At 41.8% G+C, this 27,502-nt stretch overlaps 1 protein-coding gene across 4 annotated transcripts in view; it reads left to right on the top strand.

Annotated features, from left to right (window-relative positions):
• Positions 1-2,983: 2,983 nt before the first annotated feature.
• The window catches only part of BTBD8 (BTB domain containing 8), an 83,867-nt gene continuing 59,348 nt past the window's right edge, over positions 2,984-27,502 (top strand). For 2 of the 4 annotated variants that reach the window (XR_012076047.1, XM_072968265.1), the window contains exons 1-4: positions 2,984-3,186; positions 8,599-8,793; positions 17,127-17,362; positions 23,824-23,941. Coding sequence is in view for 3 of the 4 variants with exons in the window: in XM_072968265.1 (XP_072824366.1) it covers positions 3,038-3,186; positions 8,599-8,793; positions 17,127-17,362; positions 23,824-23,941 (698 nt within the window). In the remaining variant the exon portion in view is untranslated. Of the gene's footprint in view, positions 3,187-8,598; positions 8,794-17,126; positions 17,363-21,785; positions 22,084-23,823; positions 23,942-27,502 lie in introns of those variants that run through there. The other 2 variants (XM_072968264.1, XM_072968266.1) reach the window with 2 other exon arrangements.

Raw genomic sequence — 27,502 nt, 5'->3', positions numbered from 1 at the left:
CACAACAGTCCTTAAAAGCAGGAAGAAGGAGGGAGAAGCGTTCAGAATGATGCCACGTGAGAAGGACACACCTGCCAGCTTTGAAGATGGAGATGCAGAGCCCAGAGCTGAGGAGCGTGGGCAGCCTCGGGAAGCTGGAAAAGGCAGGGAAACTCTCCCCTAGAGCCTTCAGAAGGCGGTGCAGCCTGGCCCACACCGTGACTTTAGCCTAGTGAGGCCCAGGTGGGACTGCTAACCTATAGAATTGAAAGTAAAAAATGTGTATTGTTTTTAAGCCACTGAGTTTGTGGTAATTTACTACGGCAGCAATAGAAAACTAATACACCACCTACAAAAAAGTTTTTTTCTAAAAAAACTGAACCTGAATCTAATGGAGCGTCTAAAAACAACTTCCATTTACAGGAAATACGTGAGGTAGATGATCACAGTCAGTGATGCGACAAGGAGGCAGTCTAATTTAAATATGGGCTACTCTACAGCTTACATTGGCCAGGCTTCCCCCACAACGCCAGCGTCATGAGGCAAAGCACAGGAGAGGGAACTGCTCCAGGTTAGAAGAGACTCAGGAGACAGAAGAACCAAATGTAACCTCGTATTTTGTTCAGAAACTGATTCAAAACTGATTCAAACAAACCCACCGTGAAGTATACTTTTTAGGACAGTTGGGAAAAATTTACAATGGCCTACATAATAAATGAATTATTAGCAATTTATAAGGAATAATATTAGTGGCTCTGTAATTGTTAAGTAAGAAAATGTACAGTTTTTTTAGAGATGCAAACTGAAGTACCTAAGAGTAAAATGAAATGATGAAATAATGTCTAGGGCTTTACTTTTAAAAATTTTAGAAGGAAGGGAAGAAATAAAGAGGAAAAGATGAGGAAGGAAGGAAAGGAAAGAACTGATATGGCACATATGCCCAAATCTTGATCATTGCTGAATTTTGATAATGGATATATTGGGGTTCATTGTAACTTTCTATTTCTTTGTATGTTTGAATGTTTCATACGAAAACATTTTTCAAGAAAGTAAAAAATACATCCAACACAATCACTTTTTTCATAAAATTGTAGTTTCATAAAATTGTAGCCTTCCAAGGCAATTTTACCTATTTTTCACATATAAGGATCACAGTTAAGGCCAACCTGAAACAAAATTGTGGGTTTAGCAGTGTTTACCTTCAGAGCTCTTGCGACTAGTTTCTCAGGATTTTCTAGTTGTCCTGGTCATAAAGTCTTTGAGGAAAAGAAATTTGATACCTTCATTCATATTAAGGTGTAAACCACTACTGAGATAAATTAATTAAAATAGAAATAATGCTTTAAGTAAGAAGTCTCTGATGGTGGAACGTGATGCATCATTAACACTATTTTTGGTTTTGTTTTTTAAGAGGGTACTTTTCCTTCAATTACTTCACTAGCTGCCTAAGCTGCCTAAGGTAGTTTAAGAGAATTAAACTTACATGAGCCAGAAACCAGCTACCATCCGTTCCCAGCAGAGAGTAGCCTAACTGTTCCTTCACCAGCAGATACAGGGGCCTGGTACAAATCTGGCAGGACTTTGAACGGAAAGCAGCTGGTGCTGAACTGCCAGGGTTTTCAGACCTCGACCACCACTTCCGGGCTGTGCGGCCCTGACCACGTAACCTACCCTCTCATGCCTCAACTTCCTCATCTACAGTTGGGCTTATAACAGAACCTACATAAATGGTGGTTGTAAGGATTAACTGAGTTAATACACAGAAAGCAGACAGAGCAGTTTTCTCATTTAAAAGGCACTCAATAGGCCGCTCTCCCTTCTCAGCAGGATGGCCCGTATTCAGTCTACAGTGTGTAACTTTTACTTCGAACTGAGCACCCAAGCCCCACTCCTTGTGGCCTTTCTCTTACCTTCTGAAACAGCCTGCACTCTGTCTATGGATACAGTATCTCTCTGAATAAATCTACTTTTACTCAAAAAAAAAATTAAAAATTAAAAGCACTCAATGTTAACTATTATATTATCTTTGACATTTCTCTTTTCTACAGGAATAATTAAGAATAGATTATCCATTATATTTTTCAGAATTAAAGTGTCTGAATAATTGACGTCATTATTTAAAGAAATGGCTTCTTCTCAGCCAATCTTATGATACAAGACCCATATATTTTCCAAGCTACTAGTACATATTTATTACTTTGTGCAGAGCTTCTGAATGAAGCAGACCAACTTAGCCTTCTTCCTTTGTAAGTAATCAAATAAAAAACACCAAGACTTTTTAAATGATTTCGCTCCAGCTCTTTTCTTCATACCAAAATATTCAAAATTCTATTGTTCATCAATCCACCCACCTCCTTGCTCAGTTAAAGGTTCTTCCCCTACAGCCTTACTTCCTTTCCTCCTTATCATAAATTTTATAGCGTTGTATGCAAAGAGCTGGGATGTAACTGACATTTCTCAGCTGAAGTCCAAGAGCAGTTACACTAGCCACTCCTGGATTACAAGCGGAAGGAATCTTCCAGACGCTGCATATACCCTTTGCAGGGGAGTGAGGAGAGTTGTGACTCCTGATTTTACTAAGTCCTTCCCCGACCTCTGACACCCCGAATTCTGCTTGCCCAAAGCAAGTAAGGAAGTGTGACTGGCTGCAGAAAGGTCTAGTGAACTTGTCTTTCCCGGGAAAAAAACCCGCTGACATCCCAGGAAGACAAGATGTTGAAGGGCTATACGGTTCATTTGGACTTCGCTCTCAAAACATCTGTTAAAGTGAACAGTTAGCACAACCGGAAAGCCCAGAAGAGGGTCCTCGGTTACTCGCAGGGCCCGCTCGCTCCGGGGCCCCGGCGGCGGAGGGAAGCCGAGCTGCCGCGCCTGCGCACGCGCCCCCGGTCACGTGACTGCCCCTCCCCCCCCCCCCCCCCGCGGCCGGGCGGCGCCAGGGAGCGGCCGCAGGCAGGCGGAGGCGGAGGCCTTCTCCTCAGGGGGCGGGTTCGGGCAGGAGCGCCGCTTTCTGGTCGGAAGCGCCCCGTCCTTCCCGCGGCGCTGGCCCCGGAGGCCCATGGCCGGCCGTGCGGAGCGCGGCGCCGCCCCCGCGGCACGCCCGGGGTCGCCCGCGGGCCGCGGGAGGGGGGTGCAGAGGAGGGGCCCGTGCGAGCGGCGCCGGCTGAAGGCGACGGCGTCGGAGCAGCTGAGCCGGGACCTGCTCAGGTAGGAGGCGGCGGGGACGCGGCGCTGCGGCCCTGGGGCGCCCCTCCGCGCCGGCAGCTGCGGCTCCTTCCGTCTCCGCCCCTCCGCCGCCTCGGGCTGCTCGGACGGACGGACGGACGGACGGACGGTCGCCGGCGCCTCGCGGCTCGGCAGAGGCGGGCAGGAAGCCAGCACGGCCATCGCGTCCCGCGCGCACCAGCCTCCGCCCCGGTCCCTTGCACGGGCGGGCCGGGTCTCGACTTCGACACCGGCCTGAGTCCAGGTTTCCTGGTCCTGAAACGCACACTTTTTTTTTTTTAAAGAAACTTAGACAATTCTAAGAAAAACGATAAAGTTAGGTAGAAAAGTGAACATCTACATAGAATGAGTGAAAAATAGGACAAATTCCTGGAGAGTTGGAGGTCTCTTTCTTCTGCGCTCTCCTTAAACATTGAAGCAGAAATGCTTACATAGAAACATTTCCTGATTGCAGCCTGGCTTCCCCGCTCTAGAACATTCTGTAGCCCCCAGCAACGCCTAGCTCCCTGCGACTCAAACAAGTGGAGCGTTGTTGTGAAGGTTAACTCAGGCTATGGTGAATCCAGGAGTGTCATCTCACTTTATAAAACAAGTGAAGCTAAGAATCCCTAGCTAGTTTGCATTTCCGCCAAAACATTGATTCTTGAACTTTAGTGTGCATCAGAATCACCTGGAGGGCTTCCATTTCCTGGGGCCCAGACCACAGTTCTGGTGGCTGGTCTGGGATGGGGCCTGAGATTTTTGCATTTCTTGCAAGGTCCCAGGTGATGGTGATGCTGCTGCAAGTCTCAGTCATACTTTGAGAACCACTGAACATAATTTCTACTCATAACGAACAGTTGTGCAGCATTCTACATTTAAAAAGTGCTTGCTGTCGCCCACATTTAAGGCTCCAGCAGCTATAAACTGAACTTTATAAAGTTAAAAAAAAATTCTCTTAAGTTAGGTCCATCTACCAGAGATGCTTTGTCTCCACCACTGGGGGAATTCATGGAAAAGATGGAAAAGATAACAGTGAAGTTGTTCTGTTGCTAGGGTGAATCTCTAAGGAGAAGGTGCTCCTCTTCAGTGGCTCTATTCTTCTAACTGTATTGTGATCAAAGTGTCATGAATTTAAGGAAGATAATACTTCTAATTTATATAAATAAAATGAGGTTAAAATTATAGCAGGTGAATAGTTTATCCTCATCCTAGCAGCAATTAAGGATAGGATCCTGAACTCCCAAGTTCTTGTTACAAGCAAAGTTTTTGTTTTGTTTTTTTAACAAGGCAACTTCATATGCTCACCCAGCCACCGTAAAAGCTATGCTAAGTTAATCTTCAAGGACAGCGATATCATTTATTGATTTATTCTACAAATATTAATGAAGAAGCTAGCTCCCACCATGTACTTAGCACTGTACTAGGTTCTGAAGAATCAAGGATTAGTAAGATATGACATTGGTGTTTGTACTAACACTCTAGTGACAGAGATAATAGCCCAACAAAAGTTATGCAGACCAGGGTGATTTGGGGAAGGCTTTATAGGGTGATGCTCGAGTGATCTCCTGGGTATCGGTTAAAATTTTTAGGTAGAGATTAAGAAGGGAAAAGTCAGAGGGTGTCTAAACAAGGGGAATGGCTTTTACAAGGGCATAGAGATTTGGAAGGGCTTGATTTATTTTGAGAAAGCAAGTTGTATTGGATTGTTCAAACAGCAAGAAGAGACACCTCTAGGTTACCTGAGGCATTAGGGTATGTGGAGAAGTGAGGACAAATAGGAAGCAGGTTCAGCAGTCAGAAAGCCAGATCTGATGTGCAGTTGGAAAGCTGGGGTACACAACGATTGTGTGTTAAGACCTCATTGAGCAATGGACCACTATTCAAGACAGTTGTGATAAAAACACCTAATACTTATTGCCATCCTACTCTCAGCTAGACGCTGGGCTGACATGTTTTATTTACTCCCCTGGGAGGTGAAACTTGTCGTTATTCCCACTGAAGATATGAGGAAACTGAGCATAGAGAAGAGGTGGTGGAGGCAGAATAAGAACCTTGTCATCTGGCTCCAGGGACATGAAAGTGACTTGTCCAAGGTCACACGCCCAGACTATGAACCCAGTCAGTCTGCCTTCTCTAAAGTATAGTAGTGGTGCAAACTGATCTTCCAATAACTTTGTTCCTTTATTTCTGCTTCTCTCCTTACCTGTTCCTTTTTCTTACTCTACCTTGGATTTTCTTTGGAATTCTGTTAAGAGTGCGCTCAGTTGGCCCTATGTTTATTATAGAACATTTCTGCTAGAGTTCACTTGTTTAACTACCACAGTGGCTAATGGCTAACGTTGGCTGAGTCCATCGTCCATTCAGATGTGGCTAAGAGCATCAGGGTCATGTGGTGCAGTTTGGTAGCTTTATTTGAGGAAGATTGTGGGTATGGCAGGCAAAATGACAGCAGATGAGAGTGAATGGATGAGACCTGACCATAGTGGCCTCTTTCTTCAGTGGTGAGTTTGGAATGTATTCTGGAGGCATTGGAAAATCGTTGGTATTTTTTAAATAGAGGATTGACATAATTAGATCTTCAATTGAGGAAGGAAATCAGAAAAAAGGAAACCAGCTAGGAGATTTTGTAATAGTCAAGGGATACATAACGGCAGTGAAAACGGAAAAGGTGAAAGGGATTCACAAGTGCAAATGATAGGCTTGGTGATCGATTACATGTGGAAACACAGGGAAACAGAAGCATAGAAGATGGTACTAAATCTTAGGACATCCGAAAGGGAGGAGTATGGTGCATGTTCAGGAAGCCATTTCCAGGAGACAGCTGAAAATATGTCTGGAGTTTAGGAGGGACGCTGGCACAGCAGACATAGATCAAAAGCTGGTGGCATCACCAGCACGCAGTTGTTGAAGCCAAATAGGAGAGAGATCCTAGGTTATTCCCTTCCCTTCACTGTCTACATCCGGTCACCAACTCCTGCCAATTTATTACCTAAATACATTTTAAGTGAATCCCTTGTTCTCTGTCACCACTGATCTCCCCTGGCTCAGGCTGCTACCTCATTCGTTCTCTGTCACCATCCATCTCCCCTGGCTCAAGCCTGCTACGTCATCCGTTTGTGTTGTGCAGTCATTTTCTCCCTTTCAGTCTCATTCCCCCAATTCCTCTTCTATACAGCTAACAGGTGATGTTTTGAAAAATAAAATTGCTCACATATTGAACTATTTAGTCATTCCCCTTCAACCACAAGATAGAGTTAAGCTCTTTGCCTCTTTTTCATCTTTATCCCTGCAGCTTCGCCTGCCACTTCTCAGTAGTCTGTTGACCAGTTTGCAGCTCCACACTCAGCCTGTACCTTAGTAAGGAGCATGGAGGCAGGAGCTCTCTCCTACCTTGCCTTGCTTTCCTGGCCAACTCTTACTCAACGTTTAAAATGCCATTTGGTTTTCATGTCCTCTGTAAGATCTTCTCTTATGTCTGCCTCTGAGAAAAATTTACTTATTTGTCCTACTGAATATATCACACTCTTTAATTTTCAGGCCTGGCCTCCATACTCTTCTATAAACTCCTTGAGGGCAGATACTATGTTTTAATCATCTTCATGTTCCCAGTGCTTAGTAATAGTACACGCTCAATAAATTTTTAGTGAGAACTGGGTTTAGTCTGCCATCTAAAATTCTTTAGACAGTTGAATACAGTAGTTGGCAAAGAAGTAAGATGGAAAGAAGCTGGTCCTTGACATCATGAAGCCTTTGCTCCAACCTGTCCTTCCTCTAAAGTATATTATTAGATGAGCCAATAACCTCCCTTTAGTGGTCTGAGTCAGATATTGTTACTTGTAGCAGGTACAAGATATACTGATACAAGTGGTTTTATAAAATAAAAAGCACTATATTTTCACACTGACAATTTTTTAAACACATTAACTTTTTTTGTTTAACAAATACTCATGAGTATGTATTATGCACAAGGTCGATTCCCTAGTGACAGCAGTGTGGCTGCCAGCTGCAATGCTGCTTTATTCACTTGGGGAGGAGTGGGGGATGGGAGGTGGTGGGCATGAGGGAGGAGCAAACTGAGTACCTGTACATTTTGGGTTTTTATTAGTGTTTGAGAGACCGATACATTTTTGCATGACTTTCACAATCACTTATGAAAGTAATTTATTGATGAAAATATTGACTAAAAAGCATCAGTTTGCTCATTGTTTCTGATGACCTGAAAGCTTTGTGCTCTGAAGCATCTGTTTTGTTTAGGGTAGAACACAGCAGACTCCACAAAGTAGATGCTGAGCTCTTGCTATGTGCTGAAGATAACAGGTTTTGCCTTTGGGGCGTTCTTGTCTGGTAGGGAGAAAGATACATAAAAATAATAATGAAGCAATGGCAGAAATGCAGTAATGGAAGTATGTACTGAGGGATCAGAGGAAGGAGCCATTAACTTGGTCTTGGGGGAGAGAGTGTCAGTGGCAACATTCTGAGCTTTCGCTGTGATGAGTATCTATCCATGCTCAGAACACCTGAAGAGTACCAGTGTGATTACCAGTTGTACCCTGCGATACAGAAGTCCTCTGAGAACACATACCTTGCTGCTGCTGCTGTTTTACTGCTACGAAGTACTGTTTAGTATTTACAGAGTGTAGATACATAGTTACCACACAGAAAAAAGGATTAGGATGGTTTCTATTAGGATGCTGATTTCTGTTCTTCCATCACTTCACGTGTGGGCTTTACTGTACTGTGTCTGCACATTAGTGAAGGGGCCTGCATGGGCTCCCCACATGAGTCCATCACTTTAATAATAGAATAGCGCATGGTAAGCTCTGTTTGGGGGAGGGGGATGGAAAAGGGCTTAAATGTCACATTCTTGACAGCCAGGCTTGCATTTCAGACTTGGTATTCAACAGTAGTCGAAACAAAACGTACCAGTTTCTAAACTGGATTGTCTATTGTCATATCTGGTTTGCCGATGTTGACTGTTTACTTTTCTTTGTTCAATTTTAGTAAGATTTTAAAAAATTGATTCAGTAGTCAGTGATCATGTTACTTTGTGTTCTCTTTCCAAATAAATCTAAAGTACGTACATTTTAAAGGAAGGTCAACATAAGTAGCAGAAGATAAACTTTATTATTAGAAAGAGTTAAAGTGAAAAGATATTTTTTGAAAAAGTAATCTCTTAGTGTAATTACCTTTGTTTTCATTATAAATTTTAGAATATTGCATTCTAACCCAATATTAAGCAGGTGCTTTGGAATGAACTGAGAACAAACTCATTTTCATATTAATTTATTTTTATTTTATTACCTCTGTATTTATTAGTTCATGTTATTTTTAAAACTTATTTTATAAAAATGGGTGTATTATGTATTTCTAAGAATCACTAGTTAAACTGCGGTTCCTTTTCATTCCTTATAGGCTTCTAAGAGAAGAAGTCCATGCAGATGTTACTTTCTCTGTAGGTTGTGCTTTGTTCAAAGCACACAAAGCAATCCTTTTAGCAAGGGTTCCCAATTTCTACTTTCATACGATTGGACGGACGAATAACATAACAAATCGTGAACCTGTTGCTGTGGAGAACTTCGAAGCTTCAGAATTTAGAACATTTTTACAGTAAGTGATTTCTTTATTGTTTTTCTCTTATATTTAAATCTAGTATGTAATTGTTTATTTTTTAAACTTACATGTGTGTGTGTATTTCATGTATTTTCATGTCTCTTTTATACCCTCAGAAACCCAGTCTTTCAAATTCCATATTGTCTTAGTCATTAGTGATAGTGGAGGCTGAGTGTTGGTGTTAGGGTATCAGAGGCTCAGTATTACGAGAGACTGATTTCTGACTTCAGCTCATCCTGAGAGAGGAAACGGTGTGCCCCCCAGTGATCTGAATGAACTGCTCTCTGCTGGGGTTTCTCCGCACTGGCACCACTGCCATGTTGAGTTGGGCAGTTTTCTGTTGGGGTGAGGGGCTGTACTGTGCATTTCAGGAGGTTTGGCGGCAGCATCCCTGGCCTCCAGCCCCGAGGTGTCGGTGACACTTCTCCCTGGCCTTCCCGAGGGCCCCACCTCCGAGCTGTAACAACCACAGTGTCTCCAGACGTTGCCGAATGTCCTCTGGAGGGTAAAATAGCCCCCTGTTGAGAACCATTGCTATATACTGACTTCTGTATTATTGGTATGCAAAGCTTTAAATAAATTATGTATGTTTATAAAAATATGAGATCATAACTTTTTATTCTCATGGCTTGTGTGTGGTCCAGATTTTTGACTAGGACATCCACTGAACTTGTTAGTAATTTGAGGGACTCATGTTTGGTGACTTAGAGAATTGTCATTGGCTAAATAATGGGAGAAACTAGTTTAGATTGATCCCTATTCTAATTGAACAGAATTCCATTTAAATGCTTTATTGTTATCTGGACAAAATGCATAATTATTTGACACTCATTTTTTGCTAAATGTATCCAGGAGGGAAGTACTTTCTAATGTAGTTCCTTAAAATTATATTTCTTTTTTTAAAAACCGATTTAAATGGCGTTAGAGAGGTCTTTACCACTTTAGAATTTAGGAACATGGACCCTAGGGCTAGAACACATGGATTCAAGTTCCCTGCTCTGCCCTTGGGTGGCTGTGTGCCTCAGACTTCGTCCCTCTGTGTTTGGAATTTCCTCATATGTAAAACGCCTGGCACAGAAAAAACACCATGAAAATTGTTAGCTGAGATTTTTTTATGTTTGTAAATCTTGAAGTGCTTATTTATTTGTATTTCATTTCTGTAATTTAAATCCTGCCCTCTCATAGTTTCTTACCTTTCTCCAGTATATGGAAGGTAGTATTGTTCTAAAGACATTTTAGTGATCTTCTGTCACACTACTCATCACACACACTTATTCAGCAGGTATTTATTCTGTCCTGCTATGGGCAAAGCCCTGTGTGAAGGGCTGGGTATGTGCTGGCCAGTGATTCTGATTTCAGTGTTTCATGATGCTAAGTAAGTGTAGAACTAAGTTTTGAAGCCAGTACTGGCAGTGATCTCATTGTATAGTACTACAAATTTGCCAATTACCAGTTTTTAAAACATCTTTATTAAGATATAATTCACATATCCCAGATACAATTTACCCACTTAAAGGATTCAGTCCAGTGGTTTTAGTATTTACACAGGGTTATACAACCACAATTTAATTTTAGAGCATTTACAACACCCCCAAAAGAAACCCCATACCCATTAGTTGTTGCTCTGCGTTCCCTCACCACCCCCCGCCCTAGGCAACATTGATCTACTCTCCGTGTCTGTTCTGGACCTCTCACATAAATGGAATCATGCAGTTTGCGGTCTTCTGTGACTGGCTTATTTCACTAAACGTAATGTTTTCAAGGCTCATCCATGTTGCTGCACGTTTCAGTACTTCATTTCTTCTTGTTGCCGAATCATATTCCATTGTATGGCAGTGTCACGTTTTGTTTATCTGTTCATCAGCTGATGGATATTTACGTTGTTTCCCCTGTGGGGTGTAACGACTAATGCTGCTGTGAACATTCCTATACACATTTTCACGTGAGTCTGTTTTCAGTTCTCTGGGATACACACCTAGGAGTGGAATTGCTGGATCATATGGTGATTTGTGTTTAACTTTTTGAGGAACTGCCAGACTCTCTCCAAAGATGCTGCACCATTTTACATTCCTACCAGCAATGTAGGAGGGTTTCAGTTTCTCCTCATCTCATAACAATTGCTGTTATCCTGTCTTTTATTAGAGCCATCCTAGTGAGTGCAAAGTGGTATCTCATTGTGCTTCATTCTGCTTCCCTGATGGCTAATGGTTTGGGCATATTTTCATGTACTGCTTTGTTATTTATTTATCTGCTTTGGAGAACTGCCTATTCATGTTCTTTGTCCATTTTTCCATTGGATTATTTATCTTATGTCATTGAGTTATAAAAGATCTTTATTTTGCATTATTAGGCTCTTACCAGACAGATGGTTTGCAAATATTTCCTTCCATTCAGTAGGTTGTCTTCACTTTCTTGATGGTATCATTTATAATACAAACGTTTCAGATTTTGATGTAGCCTAGTTAATCTAACTTTCTCTTGTCACTTGTGCTTTTGTATTATAGATAAGAAACCGTTGCCTAATCTGGGGTCATGAAGATTTATTCTTATACTTTCTTCTATGAATTTTTTGGGTTTATGCTTATTTAGGTCTGTGATCCATTTTTATGGAAATATAGTCAGTTTACAATGTATTAATTTCTGGTGTACAGCATGTTTTAGTCATACATGTACATACATGTTCTTTTCATATTCTTTTTCATTATAGGTTACTACAAGATATTGAATACAGTTCCCCATGCTGTACAGTAGAAACTTGTTGTTTAATCTGTTTTATACATGGTAGTTAGTATCTGCAAATTTCGAACTCCCAATTTATCTTTGCCCACCCCCTTTCCCCACTGGTAACCATAAGTTTATTTTCTGTTTGTGAGTCTGTTTCTGTTTTGTAAATAAGTTCATTTGTCTTTTTTTTTTTTTAAGATTCCACATGTAAGTGATATCATATGGTATTTTTCTTTCTCTTTCTGGCTTAACTTCACTTAGAATGATAATCTCCAGGTCCATCCATGTTGCTGCAGATGGCATTATTTATTATTTTTTATGGCTGAGTAGTATTCCGTTGTGTAAATATACCACAACTTCTTCATCCAGTCATCTGTTGATGGACATTTAGGTTGTTTCCATGTCTTGGTTATTGTAAATCATGCTGCTATGAATATTGGGGTGCATGTATCATTTTGAGTTAGAGTTCCCTCCAGATATATGCCCAGGAGTGGGATTGCTGGATCATATGGTAAGTTTATTTTTAGTCTTTTCAGGAATCTTCATACTGTTTTCCATAACGGCCACACCAGACTACATTCCCACCAACAGTGTAAGAGGGTTGCCTTTTCTCCACACCCTCTCTAGCATTTATTGTTTGTGGACTTTTAAATGATGGCCATTCTGACAGGTGTGAGGTGATACCTCATTGTGGTTTTGATTTGCATTTCTCTGATAATTAGTGATACTGAGCATTTTTTCATGTGCCTGTTGACCGTTTGTATGTCTTCACTGGAGAATTGCTTGTTAGGTCTTCTGCCCATTTTTGGATTGGGGTGTTTATTTTTTGTTATTAAATTGTATGAGCTGTTTGTGTATTCTGTAGATTAAGCCCTTGTCAGTTGCATCATTTGCAAATGTTTTCCATTTTGAGTTAATTTTTGTGCATAGTAAGGAGTGGGACCAACTTTAGCCTTTTGTGTATGAATATCTAGTTGTCCCAGCACTGTTTTTGAAGAGACTGTGCTTTCCCCATCGGATTGTCTGTATATCCTTGTTGAAAGTTGGTTGCCTATTGCTATGGACTGAATTGTTTCCACTCAAGATTAGTATGTTGAAGCTCTACCCACTAATGTGATGGAATTTGGAGATTGTGCCTTTGGGAGGTAAATTAGGTTTGGATGGGATCTCATGGTGGGAATAATGCCCTTATAAGAAGAGACACCAGTGGGGAGGGGATGTAGCTCGGTGGTAGAGTGCATGCTTAGCATACGTGAGGTCCCAGGTTCAATCCCCATTATCTGCATTAAAAAAAAGAAAAGGAAACAGTTCAACTAGAAGTGATACCGGAGAGCTTGTTCTCTCTCTCTCTGCCATGTGAGGATACAGTGAGAAGGTGAGGACTGCAGGCCATGAGGAGACTTCTTGCCAGACCCCGCCATGGTGGCAGCCTGGTTTTAGACCCCGGCTCCTCTGGCCTCGAGGACGGCAGGAAATGAACTTGTGCTGCTTCAGCGACCAGTCTGTGGCTTTTGTTACGGCAGCCCCAGCTGCCTAATACACACGTGAACACTAAGGTTTATTTCCGGTCTCTCAGGTCGATTCCATATCTGTATGTCTGTCCTTAATGCTGGTGCCGATGGCCTATTTGACTTTGATGAGAAATCAAAGTTGGATTTTTGTATTTCTGTGCCCTGAATTGTTGGTGTTTTTTAAGTGCCAGTCTTTAGTTATTTGCTGACTTACTTTTTGCCCATATTCAAAACCATGTTGACTTTGGTGCAGGAAATTCTTTTGGGGTAATTAAATTATTTGGCATATTTTTCTTCATTTTGTGTTCTGACGGTTGCTTGATTGCTTTGTTTTTATTATTTCAGAGTTTCTTTTATGAAGCTCCAATAAGTATAAATAGAAATTTGACTAACCTTGGCTTCCTCTGTGTGTAAGAACAGTATGACATACTGTGATTTAAAGATACTGTGAGTGCAGTCTAGAAAATCATTATCATTTCCCAGTATAGATCATAGGTTCATCACTGAGTTCCAACAGTCAATTTGGAAGCGCATACTTTTGTGTTTTGTGTAGGTGGTGTTGTGGCCTTGTCGTAAGAGCAGGCTCTGTAGTCAAACCAGGCCTGCCACTTCTACCCGTGCGAACTCGGACTAATCCCTTACCATTTGTCTTCTTACCTGAGAAATGGACAGAACAGCAACATCTGCCTCATAGGACTGTTGCGAGGGTTAATGAAATGTTTTTAAAGCGCTCAGCACAGTGGCCTGGCATATGTAAGCACTGAGTACATTTTAATAAGTATAATTTGTAGGAGCAGCCCAGTGAAGTCATGCATTCCTCCAGCTATTGAATACATGTTCAGAAGAAGATACTTTGGATTGGTCAAATTTTTATATATTAGAGGAAGGGAAAAATTATATTAATGCTGTCCCTAAAAGTGTTAGGAAAAACGATTGAATAGGAGACGGTGTGGGGAAGCGGAGGGAGCGCTGGCTTGGCGACAGCAAGGCAGAGAGAGGTCTGCCTGCTGGCTGAGCACTGTCTTGTCTCATGGTTTCTTGGAGCCTCAGCTGTCTCAGAGTGAGAACAAAGCAGTTGGAGTAGATGGCTTTGTGCTTCCGGGCACTTCTCAGTGCTGTTTTAAGCCCTCAGTCGCGCTCTGCTTTGTGTTAGGTTAGTTAGTACGTCTGTGGTTATGCAAGCTCCTTGCGGTTAGGTCATCTCACTGATGTGAGCGTTCCCAGTGGTGTGTCGTCTCATGTCCTGTGTATGGAAAGTGCTTCTGACATACCCCTCCCCTTTTTAAAGCAGATTGTATTGAAATTTGTCTATGTTAATATAAAGTATAAAAGGATTATAACATAAGATTCTGGGATTAGTAAAAATTCTGATGGAGTTTTGATTTTACTGTATAAAATTCAGTCATTGTAAGTGTCTTCAACACACATCCTTTCTAAGTAACCAATAAAGATTTTGAAACATTCTGTTAGGTTGCTACTTACTGTAGGGTCTTTTGCTATGTACTTGAGTTAGAGTAGGAAATACAGTCTTTGAAAAAATTTTTAGATACAGGGACTTTAGATATGGCTCAGGAAGTGATGCGTAGGGCGGGGTTTGTGGGAAGGGGTGTGAAGCTTCCATCCCTTCTCTGGGTTCACTACTGCTCCAGTACCTCCACGTGTTCACCAACCTAGAGGCTTATTAAACCCTATCTCTTAGGGTTTTCATGGAGGCTTCATTACATAGTTGTGAGTTATTAAATCATTATTTGTTGACGATTAATTCAACCTCTCCCCTCTGCAGAGGTGGGGGAGAGCTGAAAGTTCCAACCTTCTACCCACTTGGTTGATTCCCCTAGTAACCAGCCCCCATCCTCAGGTGCTTTCTAAGAGTCACCAACCTCACTAATGTAAACTGTGGTCTGGTTGAAAGGGGCTTGTTACAAACAGCAAAAGACATCCATTTCACCTTATCCTTCTGGAGCTATCTGAGGACCTGGGAGCAAAACTAAGTACTCTATGAAAAGATGTCCTATAGCTTTTACATGGGAAACTATAAGGGTTTTAGGAGCTATGTGCTGAGAACAGTGGGCAAAGACCAAATATACAGTTCATTTTATGAATAACAATATCACAACACCCTTGTCAAAAATCAGTTGCCCTTGCGCGTATATTCTAGACACTCAGTTCCCTTCCGCTGATCTGTATGTCTGTCCTTATGCCAGTACCACACAGTGTTGATGACTTCAGCCTCAGAGGAGGCTTAGAATTTGGGAAGTGTGAATCCTCCAACTCTGTTTTTTCTAAAGATTGTTTTGGCTGTTCTGGGTTCCTTGCATTTCTATTTGAATTTGAGATTGGCTTGCCAATTTCTACCGAAAAGTAGCCAAATTTTGGTAGGTGCTGCACTGAGTCTGTAGATTAATTCAGAGTATTGCTGTTTTAACAACAGTAAGTCATCTGTAATGTGTTTCCAGTTATTTAATTGCTTTTGTTTTGTAGCTTTCAGCATGCAGTCTTGTACTTTTTGTGAATACATTCCTAAGTATTTTATTTTCTTGACGCTGCTGTAAATTGAGTTATTATCTAATTTCGTTTTGGATTGCTCCTTGCTAGTGTGTAGGAACACAATTGAGTTTTGCACACTGATTTTGTATTTTGCAACCTTGCAGAACTTGTTTAGCTAATCGTTTTAGGGTGCATCTCCAAGGATTTTCTGTATACAAGTTTGTCATTTGTAAATGAAGATAGCTTAACTTATTCCTTTCCAATCTAGCTTATTTCTTTTTCTTGCTTAATTGCCCTGCCTAGAACCTCCAGTTAAATGTTGAACAGAAGTGGTAAGAGCAGACAAACGTCCTTGGTGATCTTAGGAGGAGAGCTTCCAGTCTTTCACTGTGAAGTGTGATGTTAGCTGTGGGTTTTTCACAGAGATCCTTCATCAGACTGAGGATGCTTCCCTCTCTTCCTACTTTGTTGAGTGCTTTATTATGACAGGGTGCTGGATTTTGTCAGATGCTTTTTCTGCATTGATTAAGATGATCATGTGGGTTTTCTCTTATTGACATTGGTGTCTTAGTCCATTCGGGCTGCTGTGACAAAACACTGCAGACTGAGTGGCTTATAAACCACAGAAGTCTATTTCTCATGGTTCTGGAGCTGGAAGTCGAAGGTCAGAGTGCCAGCATGGCAGGGTTCTGTGAAGGCCCTGTTCTAGGTCGCAGACTGCTGACCTCTCACTGTTCCCGCACATGGTGGGAGGAGGAGAGGGATCTCTTTGCAGCTTCTTTTCGTAAGGGCACTAATCCAACTCATGAGGGCTTCACCCGAGCACCTCTCAAAGGCCTCCACCTGCTAATACCATCACATTGGGCATTAGATTTCAACAGACAAATTTTGAGGGGACACAAACATTCAGACTATAGCATATGGTACATCATAACATTGATTTTCATTTGTTTAAATACCCTTGAATTCCTGAAATAAAGCCCAGTTGGTCATGGTGTATAATTTTTTTATGTTACTGGATTCCTTTTGCTATTATTTTGTTGAGGATTTTTCCTCTATATTAATAAGGAATATTGGTCTGTGTTTTCTTTTCTTGTGATGTCTTTGTCTGCTTTTGTATCAGGATAATACTCATCTCAGAGAATGAGCTGAAAAGCATCCATCTTCTATTATTTGGAAAAGTTTGTGAAGGGTTTGCATTAATTCTTTAAACATTTAGTAGAGTTCACCAATGAAACCACGTGGTCCTGGGTTTTTCTTTGTGGGAAGTATTTGATTACTAATTCAATCTCTTCTCTTGAATTTATCTATTTAGATACTCTGTTTCTTCTGAGATCAAGTTTGGTAGTGTGTATCCTTCCTAAGAATTGTCCATTTCATTTAGGTTATCTAATTTGTTGCCATTATATATTCATTTTTCACATTAAAATTATTTATAGACTGCTTTTCAAACTTTCTGTCATTTTAGATTGCCCTTTCTCCAGTTAGTCCAGATTAGAAAGGGTTTAAAACTATATAGCTGTTACATATGAAAGCAGCATGTTGGGAAAGTAGCTTTTAAGAATCACCTACGTTATTTTTATTAATATTTTACATTTTGACTTTTAGGATTGTGTACTCATCAAGCAGAAACATAAAAAACTATGAAGAGGAAATTCTTAGGGAAAAGATACTGGAGAGTGGAGTACCACAAAAGAAGTGTGACTTCAGTATTGGAAAGTGTACTGACAATGATGGAAGGTCATCTGTAGAGTTCTTAGGTAAAAGATCATCTGATTGTTCTCTGCTGAAGCATGAAATTCCAGAAGATATCAGTGACAAAGAAGACAAATTAATTTCCACTGGTGAGGTATTTTTTTGTGGATTTTTATGAAATTTTATAGCCCTAATACAATTATAGAAAAACATACTTCAAAAATCAACTCTAATGATCATTTTTTATAAGTAAATGAAATAAAAGTAAGTGAAAGTTAAGTGTAAGAAATAAATGAAAGTAAATAATTTATGGGTAAATGGAGATAATAACATGGTGAACTCCCAGCTCTCCTGAGCAAGCAGAGATGGGGTTGTTAATAAACACACTCATAATCCACAGTTCTCCTTTCGAGCCTCCACGTGTTGTCATCCTTACTGGAATCTACACCAGTGAAAGCTTTGGCAGACTATAGAATCAATTCTGTTGTAACACCGTTTGTGCATTCCTTAAGAAACACCATGCAACACAAAAATCACCATTACATTTTGTCATGATACAAATTACTAAAACTTCTGTCATGACACATTTTAAAATGACAGGAACCTAATAAAATGGTAGCATAGTTTTACCCATGTTAAATGGTTCAGAAACGACTTAAATACTACAATAAATATGACCTCTAGCTTGTCTGTAGAAGTGGATGTCAGAGGGTTGTGGCCTGTGAGTTGCTGTGAACTGGGGGAAGAAGGATGTTGGGGATGTAGATATAGTCATTGTTCTAACAGGAGACTCCAGGCCCTGGGATCAGAGAACGGGCTGTTCATTATTCACAGAGCATCTCAGCACCGGTTCCCAACCCCCAGGCCCCACGAGGCTGTGTGGAGAGGGCCTGATGTTCCCCGCTCTGCAGGTGCAGTGGGATTGCACCACAGGAGAGGGACAGCAACCTTGTGGGACTTTGATAGGCCCGGATCTGCCCATTCTCCTCTGCAGAGAGAGAGAGAGAGAGACCTTTACTTAGGAAGGTAAATAAGTCTTCTCGGTAGCTTCGCTGCCCTGGAAGGTAAGGAAATGGTTTTAAGGGGAGGATAGTCTCTGAATCTTTCTGGAGCATCACATTATCTCTAACTTCCAAGGCATGTTTGTTGTTTAATTATCCTTTATTCAAATTTCCCAGTGTTCTGCTCAGAAAGGCCAGACTATACGGAAACGCAAAAATATTCACAGAAAATGGTCTCCCAGCAGTTGCTGTGTGAAACCGGATGGAAATCTGTGGCACCAGAAATGGGGGGTGGGGATGACCTGAGGTGTCTGGTAGATGTTTTAGGTGTCTGTGTATGTTTTGTGTATTCGCACATGGCTCAGTTCAGCTGGGTGCAGGGTTTTGCACTGACCTAGAATTTTTCGTGGATTAAATTGCACCTGAGCAAAAAAAAAAGACCTACTATGCTCAAATTATTCCCTAATAGATCAGTTGTGTTGGTTCAAACTCATGTGTTCAAAACAACTGTTGTAGTGGAGTGGAATGTATGTGAAAGTATCTGTTAACTGAAGAATTTTGTTACTGATGGTTAGTTTAACAACAGTAAAAACAAATGCCCTGATTTAAGCTCGGTTAGTTTCTTTTGTGCATGTTCACCATATCGCGTTGTGGCAAGTGTGGGAATAAATAAATGCGTGCCTGTTCTAGGCGTGAGGTAGATCTCTGTGTATTTTTATCTCATTAGTTTCAACCCTCAGAAGTGAGTGGTTACTGACTGACTTTCCAGATGAGGACTCTGAGACGGGGAGGCCACGTGGAGAGAGCAGTGGGCGCAGCTGGTGTTTGGTGCCCGTTTTCCCGCCTCCAGGCGCTGCCACGGTCCACAGCAGCCCGCTAAGTGGCGCAGCGAGCTGTGAGTGTGAGTGGAAAGAGCCCATTTGCCCCTCAGCACCTTGCTGTCACCCACCTCCCCTGTTACTCCGTGGAAGCCCCCACGCTGACCCGTTTAACCGCACTTGTTTGTCCACATCTTATTCCTCCTCTGCAGTCTTGCCCATTGTCAGCGCCGCCCTCCTTCAGACTTCGTGTCTCTGACACTGTGCTCTCTGGATTTCCCCTCGTGGCCATCCTCAGTCTTCTTCACTGGCACATCGTCTTTCTGCCCCCTAAATGATTGTTATTCTCCAATTTTCTTGAGCTTCACATCCGAACACTGGCACGTCTGTCAAAATATACCCTAAGTATCTCGATGTTTAACCTGTCCCCCAGTGACTTAATCACCTCCCAACCTGCCCTTTTCTTGAGTTCTCTGTCAGTGTGAATTCATATTGCTGTCTTTCTACTCACTCACTTTTCACCCTTCATCTGATTCGCGATTGTGTCTGTTGACTTACCTGCTACATCTTCTGAAACACGTCTCTTCTTTGTCCTCCTGCTGTTTCTTTATTTCAGGACTTTTCTGTTTTCCTTGAGAACTTGCACCCCAGCTGGTCACCAGGCCTGCTGTTGTGCCGCCGTCCATTGATGTCGCACAGGACAATGTTTGTTAAGTGCAAGTCTGATCACGGCACTTCCCTTATTAAAATTCCTCACTAGTCTCACACAGCCTTGACGTAAACCTCGGATTCTCCCGCATGGTGTCAGGGGATTTTGTGAGCTGGCTCCTGCCCAGAACTCTGCTGCCTCTTGTCTTCACAACCACTATACCCACCCTGAGCTCTACTCTTACTGAATTACTTGGCATTTTCCCCCAAAGAACTGTATTTTGTCACCTCTGTGCTTTTGCACTTGCTGTTTGCTCCTGAAATGCCGTTCTAATCATTCATCACATTACTTAAGTAACAACTTTGTGCCAGTTTTGAAGACTTGATGCTGAACAGCGCAGACAGTGCTCCTGTCCTGCAGGTAGTAGGACGTATAGTCAGCTAGACTGGGTTATGTACCAGTGTGAGGAGGACACAGCAGGCACGTGGAACCTAGACATCGGCCTCCAGCGAATGCTACAGGGAGGGAGTGATGGAGGGAGTGACGGAGGAAGTGATGTCTGAATTGAATCCGAAGAAAAAGCATGAACTAACCAGACATAAAGAATTTAGGGGAGAAGTGTTCCAGGCAAAAGAAACAACATGCCCAGAGGCAAGGAGAACCAAGCACATAGCAAATTTGGAAATCCAGAAACGGTTTGTTGTAGGGTGGAGTTGGGGACAGGGACGGACGGTCACTGTAAGAGATGAGCCTGGACATAGAAGCATAAGCCAGATCGTCAAGAGCCTTATATAAAGGATGGCCTTATATTTTGCTGTCCAAAGTGGGATTCCTTTGAGAGGGTGAAAGGTGGAAGATGATTATTGCTGCTAATAATTGTTCTGGGGCCGCAGGCAGTAATCGCACCGTCTGTCCCAGGCAGACCAGAAGTGGTCGCCTTACTCATCAGCTATTGTAAGGAGTTGAAGTGACACTGCTCTGCAGGCTTAAGGAGTATGAACAGGCACATTTAAGGTAGAGTGAAAAGATGACTTCAGGTTGGGGAACATTAACTTCTGGGTTTCTGTGATTGTGTGTTTTTTTCCTGGTACCACTTCTGTTACCAAATGTGTGTGACTTTTTCCATATATCAGCCAATTCTCCCAACACCAACTAGGCATCCAGCAATTCAGTTCTGACACTGACTGTCCAGAGTTAGCTCAGACCCCCGCAGGTTAAGGGCTTAGTCCCACCGGACTGGCCCCACTTCAGATGCGAACCACAGATGGGGTGCCTCGGCCACTGCAGGGGGGGAGAGGGTTCCTCCCACCCTCCTCGGTTCTGTAACTGGCTGAGGAATTAAACTGGAATAAGACAGATTAACAGGAGTTAGGGGATGGCGGTGGGAGGGGGCAGGTTTTCAGTACTCACTTTTGTACCAGGAGTTTCACAAAGAAATGAGATCAAGGAGAGACCAGATGCTTGAGGCTTTCATGTCATCTTAGGCTAAGTGAAAGAAAGGGCTTTGGGGCTGCCAGGTGCTGGAGGCAAGCTGTGGGAAGGCGAGGGGGCAGGTGTGTGGTGAATGCGGGTTGTCTTGTTATGCGGAGTCAAGTGATGGGAGTAGGTTCCTCCTGGTCGGGAGATGTCTTTACAAATGGAAATTTCCTTTACAAAAAGGAAAGTTCGTACTTTTATTTTCAGGCGGTTGAGGGGATGTAAATAGCTTTTCCTGCATCTGCTTGTTCTCAGTTACCTTTAACTCAAAATGGTCCTTATGCCAAAGCGGCATGCTTTGGGGTGACACATTCTGGTCTCCTTTCCTACCCACACTCGTGTCCAGTGACTGCAAACTCAGGTGTCTCCATGGCCCCTCCTCCAAGGTTCAGTTATTTGCTGTAATGACTCACAGAACTCAGGAAAACATTTCACTTGTGTTTACCTGTGTATTATAAAAGATACAACTCAGAAACAGCCAAATGGAAAAGACGCGCAGGGTGAGGTGCAGGGGTGGGGGAAGGGGTGGTGTACAGAGCATGGCCTCTCAGGGCTGCGCCATCTTCCAGCATGTCAGTGTGTTCACCAGCCCGGCAGCTCCCTGAATCTTACTGTTCAAGTGTTTTTCTAACTCGATGTGTAGCCCCCTTTCCCACCCTACAGGTGGGGTGTGGGTAGGGCTGGAAGTTCCCACCGTCTAATCACATGTTTGTCCTTTCTGGTGACCAGCCTCCATCATGAAGCTGTTTAGGAACCCTGCTAAGTCACCTCATTAGCATCAAGTCAGGTATGGTGGGAAAAGGCTTGTTATGAATACCGAAAGAATCCAACTGCATAATTCAGGAAATTTCAAGAGTTTGAGGAGCTCTGCGCCAGGAACAGGGAAGAAGGACCACACTGTGATGTACTCAGGTTCAGGAAGCCACGTGAGTGCGTAAATGGAGCTGGGATAGGTGACCATCTCTCAGATTAAGCTGGTTCCATTTTGAAAGTTTCTCGATTTTCCCTGTGTGTCAAAGATTATACTCTTGATATATGAATCACCAAAATGAAGACTGTTTCTCCTGAATATTTCCCATCAGTTTATGAGCTTTAAGGCTCCTATAGGACTATCTAGAAGTTGTAGGATCTCTCTCCTTCCCCTGCTTTACTCCGGTTGAAGTTTTATGTTTTTCTTCCAAAAATCTTTATTATGTGGTATTTGATACATTAATTTAATCAACACATATTTACTGAGGACCTATGTGTCAGGACTATTCTAGGTGTAAGGGATACTTCAGTGACTAAAATGGACTTCCAGCCCTTTTGGAGCTTAGATTCTAGTTAGAGAAGGTAAGGTGGGGGTGGAGGTAGACAATAACACAGTAAAGAAGGTAGAAGGTGACATACTATGGAAAAAACAGGACAGAGAAGGGGGATTGGGAGCCTAGTGGTGGGAGCTGCAGTGTTAGATGAGTGATCGGGGTCAGCCTCATTGAAAAGGTGATATTTAAAGAAAGATTTGAATACAGAGGGCTGTTAGCCAAGTGGCTGTCTAGGGGATGAGTGTTCAAGGCAGAAGCAAGCGCAGCGGGTACCCTCACGTGGGGACTTAACTTGCCATCTGGAGGAGTGGGAGAGAGCTCAGCGTGGAAGGACGCAGTGAGGTTGGAGATGGGGCGAGGAGCCAGACGTGGGCTTGGTAAGCCTTCGCAGGACTTCGGCTTTCGCTCTCAGAGACCCATATTGTTCTGAACGGGGATGGCCCGTGATCTGAATTACATTTGAAAACCTCTGACTGCCTTGTTTAAAATAGACTGGGGGCGGGGCAGAGTGGAGAGTGGGATACTTGCTAGGGAGCTGCTGCAGAGATCCCGGGGAGGGATGCTGGTGGCCTGGACTAGGGTGGCGGTGGCGGGCTCGTTGGGGACTGGTTGGCTTCTGGATCTCTTGATCGTGGAGCCGATGTTGGCGTTCTCGTTTATAGGTATGTAAATTTGTACGTTGGTCGGTGAGAATCTGAAAGTATCTGGACTGACAGAGCTATAATATACAGTGTAGTGTTTTTCTTTATATATATGTATATGCACACACACACACACACATACATGTTTTATATTTCGCTTCCCACTGCCTAAATCGTGACTCTTTGAAGTAAAGGCAGGTCTTAAAGTATTTATTTTCTATTCCTCTCCATACCGTGTACAGTGCTAAACTCATAGTAAGTGCTCTATAAATCCCATTGACTTCAGTTGAATTTTTATTGGTTCACAGGTCATGCTAGCCATCAGTCCATGAACAGGAACAGGAAGAAATGAAATAGTGAAAAAGAATATCAAAATTGGAAAATTTTTTAACTTTCTAAGTCAGATGTTCATGAGTTGGCTTCAATTCTGGTGTATAATTTTGTGATAACACTACCTCTGTGTAAATGTGTATCTGTATTTAAAGGTGTATCTATATTTAAATATAAATAGAAATATATATTTAAGAACAGAAAATATAGATGATTTTAAAGTTTTATTTTATTTTGAAGTTACCACTCAAGTATTCTAGTCACTTTTGCTCTCAGTAGCTAATTAAGATAACTATGTGGAAAAATGTTTTGCTAATATAATATTCAAGATTTTGGAATATTCATAATATTAAAGAAACAATTTTTTTAGTCTTGTTTTTCTCTTTTAAAGATATGTATGACTTGGAACCTGCATCTGAATTAGGAGAAGATTTATTGAAACTTTACGTGAAACATTGTTGCCCAGATATTGATGTTCATGTTGATGGAAAAAACTTTAAAGCCCACAGGTAAAGAGGCATGTGATTGATGTGGTGTTTTGATGGTGGCAGTAGAGTGTAAAAGGGTAACTTCGTTTTCTAGCACAGTGGTTTCCAAGCTCTGATTCACACAGGCCACAGGAGCTCCACGGTGACGCCTCAGGCGGGCTCTGACTGGGAAGGAGCCTGGGCAGCAGGCAGGGTCACACGTGTGCAGGTGACCCTGCCCAGGCACGTGCCCGTGCTTTAGCCCGAGCAGATCTGTGCTGCGCATTGGGCATGAATCTGAGATTTCAGCCGAAGAAAATATACTGTTGCCTAAAATAGGCTTGAAAGCCACTGTCACAGAAAATGTAGTTCAGTGCAGTTTTTAATTTCACAGGCATTATCGTATTGAAACTGATTATTTCTACATGAATGACATGCATTTTCTCTGAATGCATTTTGGCTCAGAGTCTTTGATTCAAAATAGATGATTCTCATGAATAGCATTGATTAGGAGGTTTAATATTTCAGTGTACTTTTTAAAAACCATTGTTCTGCTGTAGAATTGGGTTGCTTAGACATTCCAGGCTTTCAGAGTTCAAATTGAAGCCTGCTGCCTGTTTTGGTCAGGTTCTTTTTTGCAAGTAACTAAAATCTGCTTAAAATAAGGAAAAGTTTTAATAAGAAATACAGATTTTCCATTGTAACTCAGGGGAAGAGGTACAGCTGGGCCTCACAATAGACTAGAAATGAACTAGACTAGAAAATGGAGAAATCCAGAGAGTTCTCCTTCCTGACCCTCTCTGTGTTTCAAATACAGTGTTGATAATTTACTCCATTGCTGCTGAAGAGGAGGAACCAGACTGTCTGCAGTGACAGCAAACGGTCTTGTGGGTTCAAGGGTGTGCAGCTCCTAATGAAATCAGCAGTGGGTTTAGATTTCAGAAATCACACTGGTTTTGCCAGTTACCTGACTGTCTGACCTTGCTAAACTCTGGGATTGCCAGTTTCCATTGACTGCCATTCAGAATTTAAATTTTCTTCTCTGGGAACATATGTTTTGTAAATATATATGTACATTTTCCTATTTTTTATGAACTCTGCATTATGTATAGTAAAATACAAAGTGTGATAGAGATTCATTAACACATCTTTCATATCATGGGTATATATTTCCCGTATTTGGGAATATACGTATTCGCAAATGGTGTGTGTGTGTGTGTGTGTGTGTGTGTGTGTGTGTGTATGCCGTTCTTTCTCTTTTGGGAAGGTACGGGCTAACACAATTTTATTTTTAAAATTACCTTACTTTGATTTTATTTTATGCCAGATTTTTCTTGAAACCGTATGGTCATCCTACCAAAGTCCTGTTCATAGAGCCCTAGGGCTGTTGTTGTCACACAGGGAAAGCAGGACTCTGTGACTGTTTGCAATGTGTCCTCAAATAGTGTCTGTTTTTGTCTTCTCCCTGTGTGCTGCCCGACAGTCGGCTGACTTACTAGGATATAAAATATTAGGTTTTTATTTTAGGACCACTTTTGCTCACATTTCTGGCTTATTTTTTTTTATCTGGCAATAAAAAATAAATTTATATTAACTTGAAAGGCAATTTCCTGAGGATATGTTTCAAGAAGATCTGGCTTAAATTTTCTTACTTTGGTGTTAGTGCCCTTATGTGAGTTAAAATGGCAACTTGTAAATCCCAACTTTACCTTCTTGTTTCAAACTTAAACATCTCTCTGTACATATTAATTTTAGTATTCAGTTGAAAGAATATTATGTCAGTAGTTCAGAAAACACAGCCATACCTCATTTTATTGTGCTTTCCTTCTTTTTTGCGCTTTGCAGATACTACTTTTTTTTTTTTTTTTTTTTAGCAAATTGAAGGTTTGTGGCAGCCTTGCATTAACTGAGTCTATCAGCACTGTCATTCCAACATACTGGCTCACTTTATGTCTCTGTGTTATGCTTCAGTAATTCTTACAAAATTTCAGACTTTTCCAGTATTATTATATTTGTTATGGTGATCTGTGATCAGTGATCTTTGATGTCACTACTATAGCTTGCTGAAGGCTCATATGATGGTTAGCATTTTTTTTTTAGCAATAAAGTATTTCTTAATTAAGGTATGTACATAATGCTGTTGCACACTTAATAGGCTATAGTCCCACATGACTTTTATATGCACTGGGAAACCAGGAAGTTCGTGTGACTTGCTTTTTTGTGGTGGTCTGGAACTGAACCCACAGCATCTCTGAAGTATGCCTGCATCCCTGTAATGTCGTCTAAAGCCCACTTTCTGAACTGCTTCCTGTGCTGGATGGTCAGTGTCAGCATGTATTCTATTCAGTTATTAATTCTAAAAATTCATTTGTAAAATGGCTACTTCAATTTTTTAACTATATGTCCTCATGTATTTAACAATTAATGCAAGTACTCACAAAGACCAGCATTTATGGTCAGAATTACATTCAGTTTAGGTCTCAAATTTTAGTACAGTTCAGTTTGCTAGTTTAATATGTCCAAACTGTTATCGTAGTGAGGTAGTTTCTCTTTTTATTGAGTCTCTGTCTTTCCTTCATGCTCAGGCTCCTTCCTCAAGAACATTCCTGATATACCAGCTCTGAAAGATTACATCTCCAGTCACTAGTCTCTGTCCTGCCTTTACCTGGACCCCAGCCCAATACCAGGGGCCTTTTATATGCTGTGAGATGGTCTGATGCCAGTCACTTGCTTGTGGTGCACAATTAAGCCAAAGAAGTTATTTTTAGCTGAATGGTTAAGCGTGTGTGGACTGTTGTGTGGAGCCTGTCTGCCTGGGTTTGAATTCCAGCTCTGCCTTGGTTAGCCGTGTAAATCTGAGCAAGCTGCCCAACCATTCTGCACTTCAGCGTCCTCATCAAAGGTGGAGACTATGCTGGTGCCCATCTTCTAGGGTTATTATGAGGGTTAAATTACTTACTGCATGTGAAGTGCTTGGAACAATGCCTGGCACATAGTTAAGGACCATGTGAACATTTGCTATCATCATCCAGGTGATAGGCCCTTGATGTGAGTTTTTGTGTAGATGGTAGCAACAGCCTGTATGCCCTTTACTTACATGGGACAAACAGAGAACCATGATTTGAATCACTTGCTTTTCCCCTCAATCTGAAGAAGGAAGTGGCCTCCAGGAAAGTCACGTTTACTACACAGTTCTCCTCCACACAGGCCTTTCCATCTCCAAAGCATAATTTCTCCACCCTTTCCACATCTTTGTTCTTGCTTAACCTCCAATACTTCTGGTCAAAGGAGAAACAAAAAGAGCTCTTTTTATTTGGAGGGAGAGAGGTTATAATAAAAGCACCCACTAGAGCTCATGGAGCCCACTTCAGTTACAGTTCTGCTTTTCTGAGCATTGCTTCCTGAGACGCTGCCTCTCGTGACTCCTGCTGTGCACTTGTCACGTTACTCTCCTGCCACCATCTATATACTGGACATTTCTCTCCACTTGTGTTTCTTCCTGTTGTCTTCAGCTGGCCTGTGAGAACTACCTGACAGCTCCATTGCTGTTCTCCCATTTTATAGTGTTAACTATTATTCTAACATTTTTGGACAGGAATGGAA

This window comes from Vicugna pacos, chromosome 9, assembly GCF_048564905.1.
Source record: "Vicugna pacos chromosome 9, VicPac4, whole genome shotgun sequence".
In the NCBI taxonomy this organism is placed as follows: Eukaryota; Metazoa; Chordata; class Mammalia; order Artiodactyla; family Camelidae; genus Vicugna; species Vicugna pacos.
This window is presented reverse-complemented; position numbering and strand designations above follow the sequence as displayed.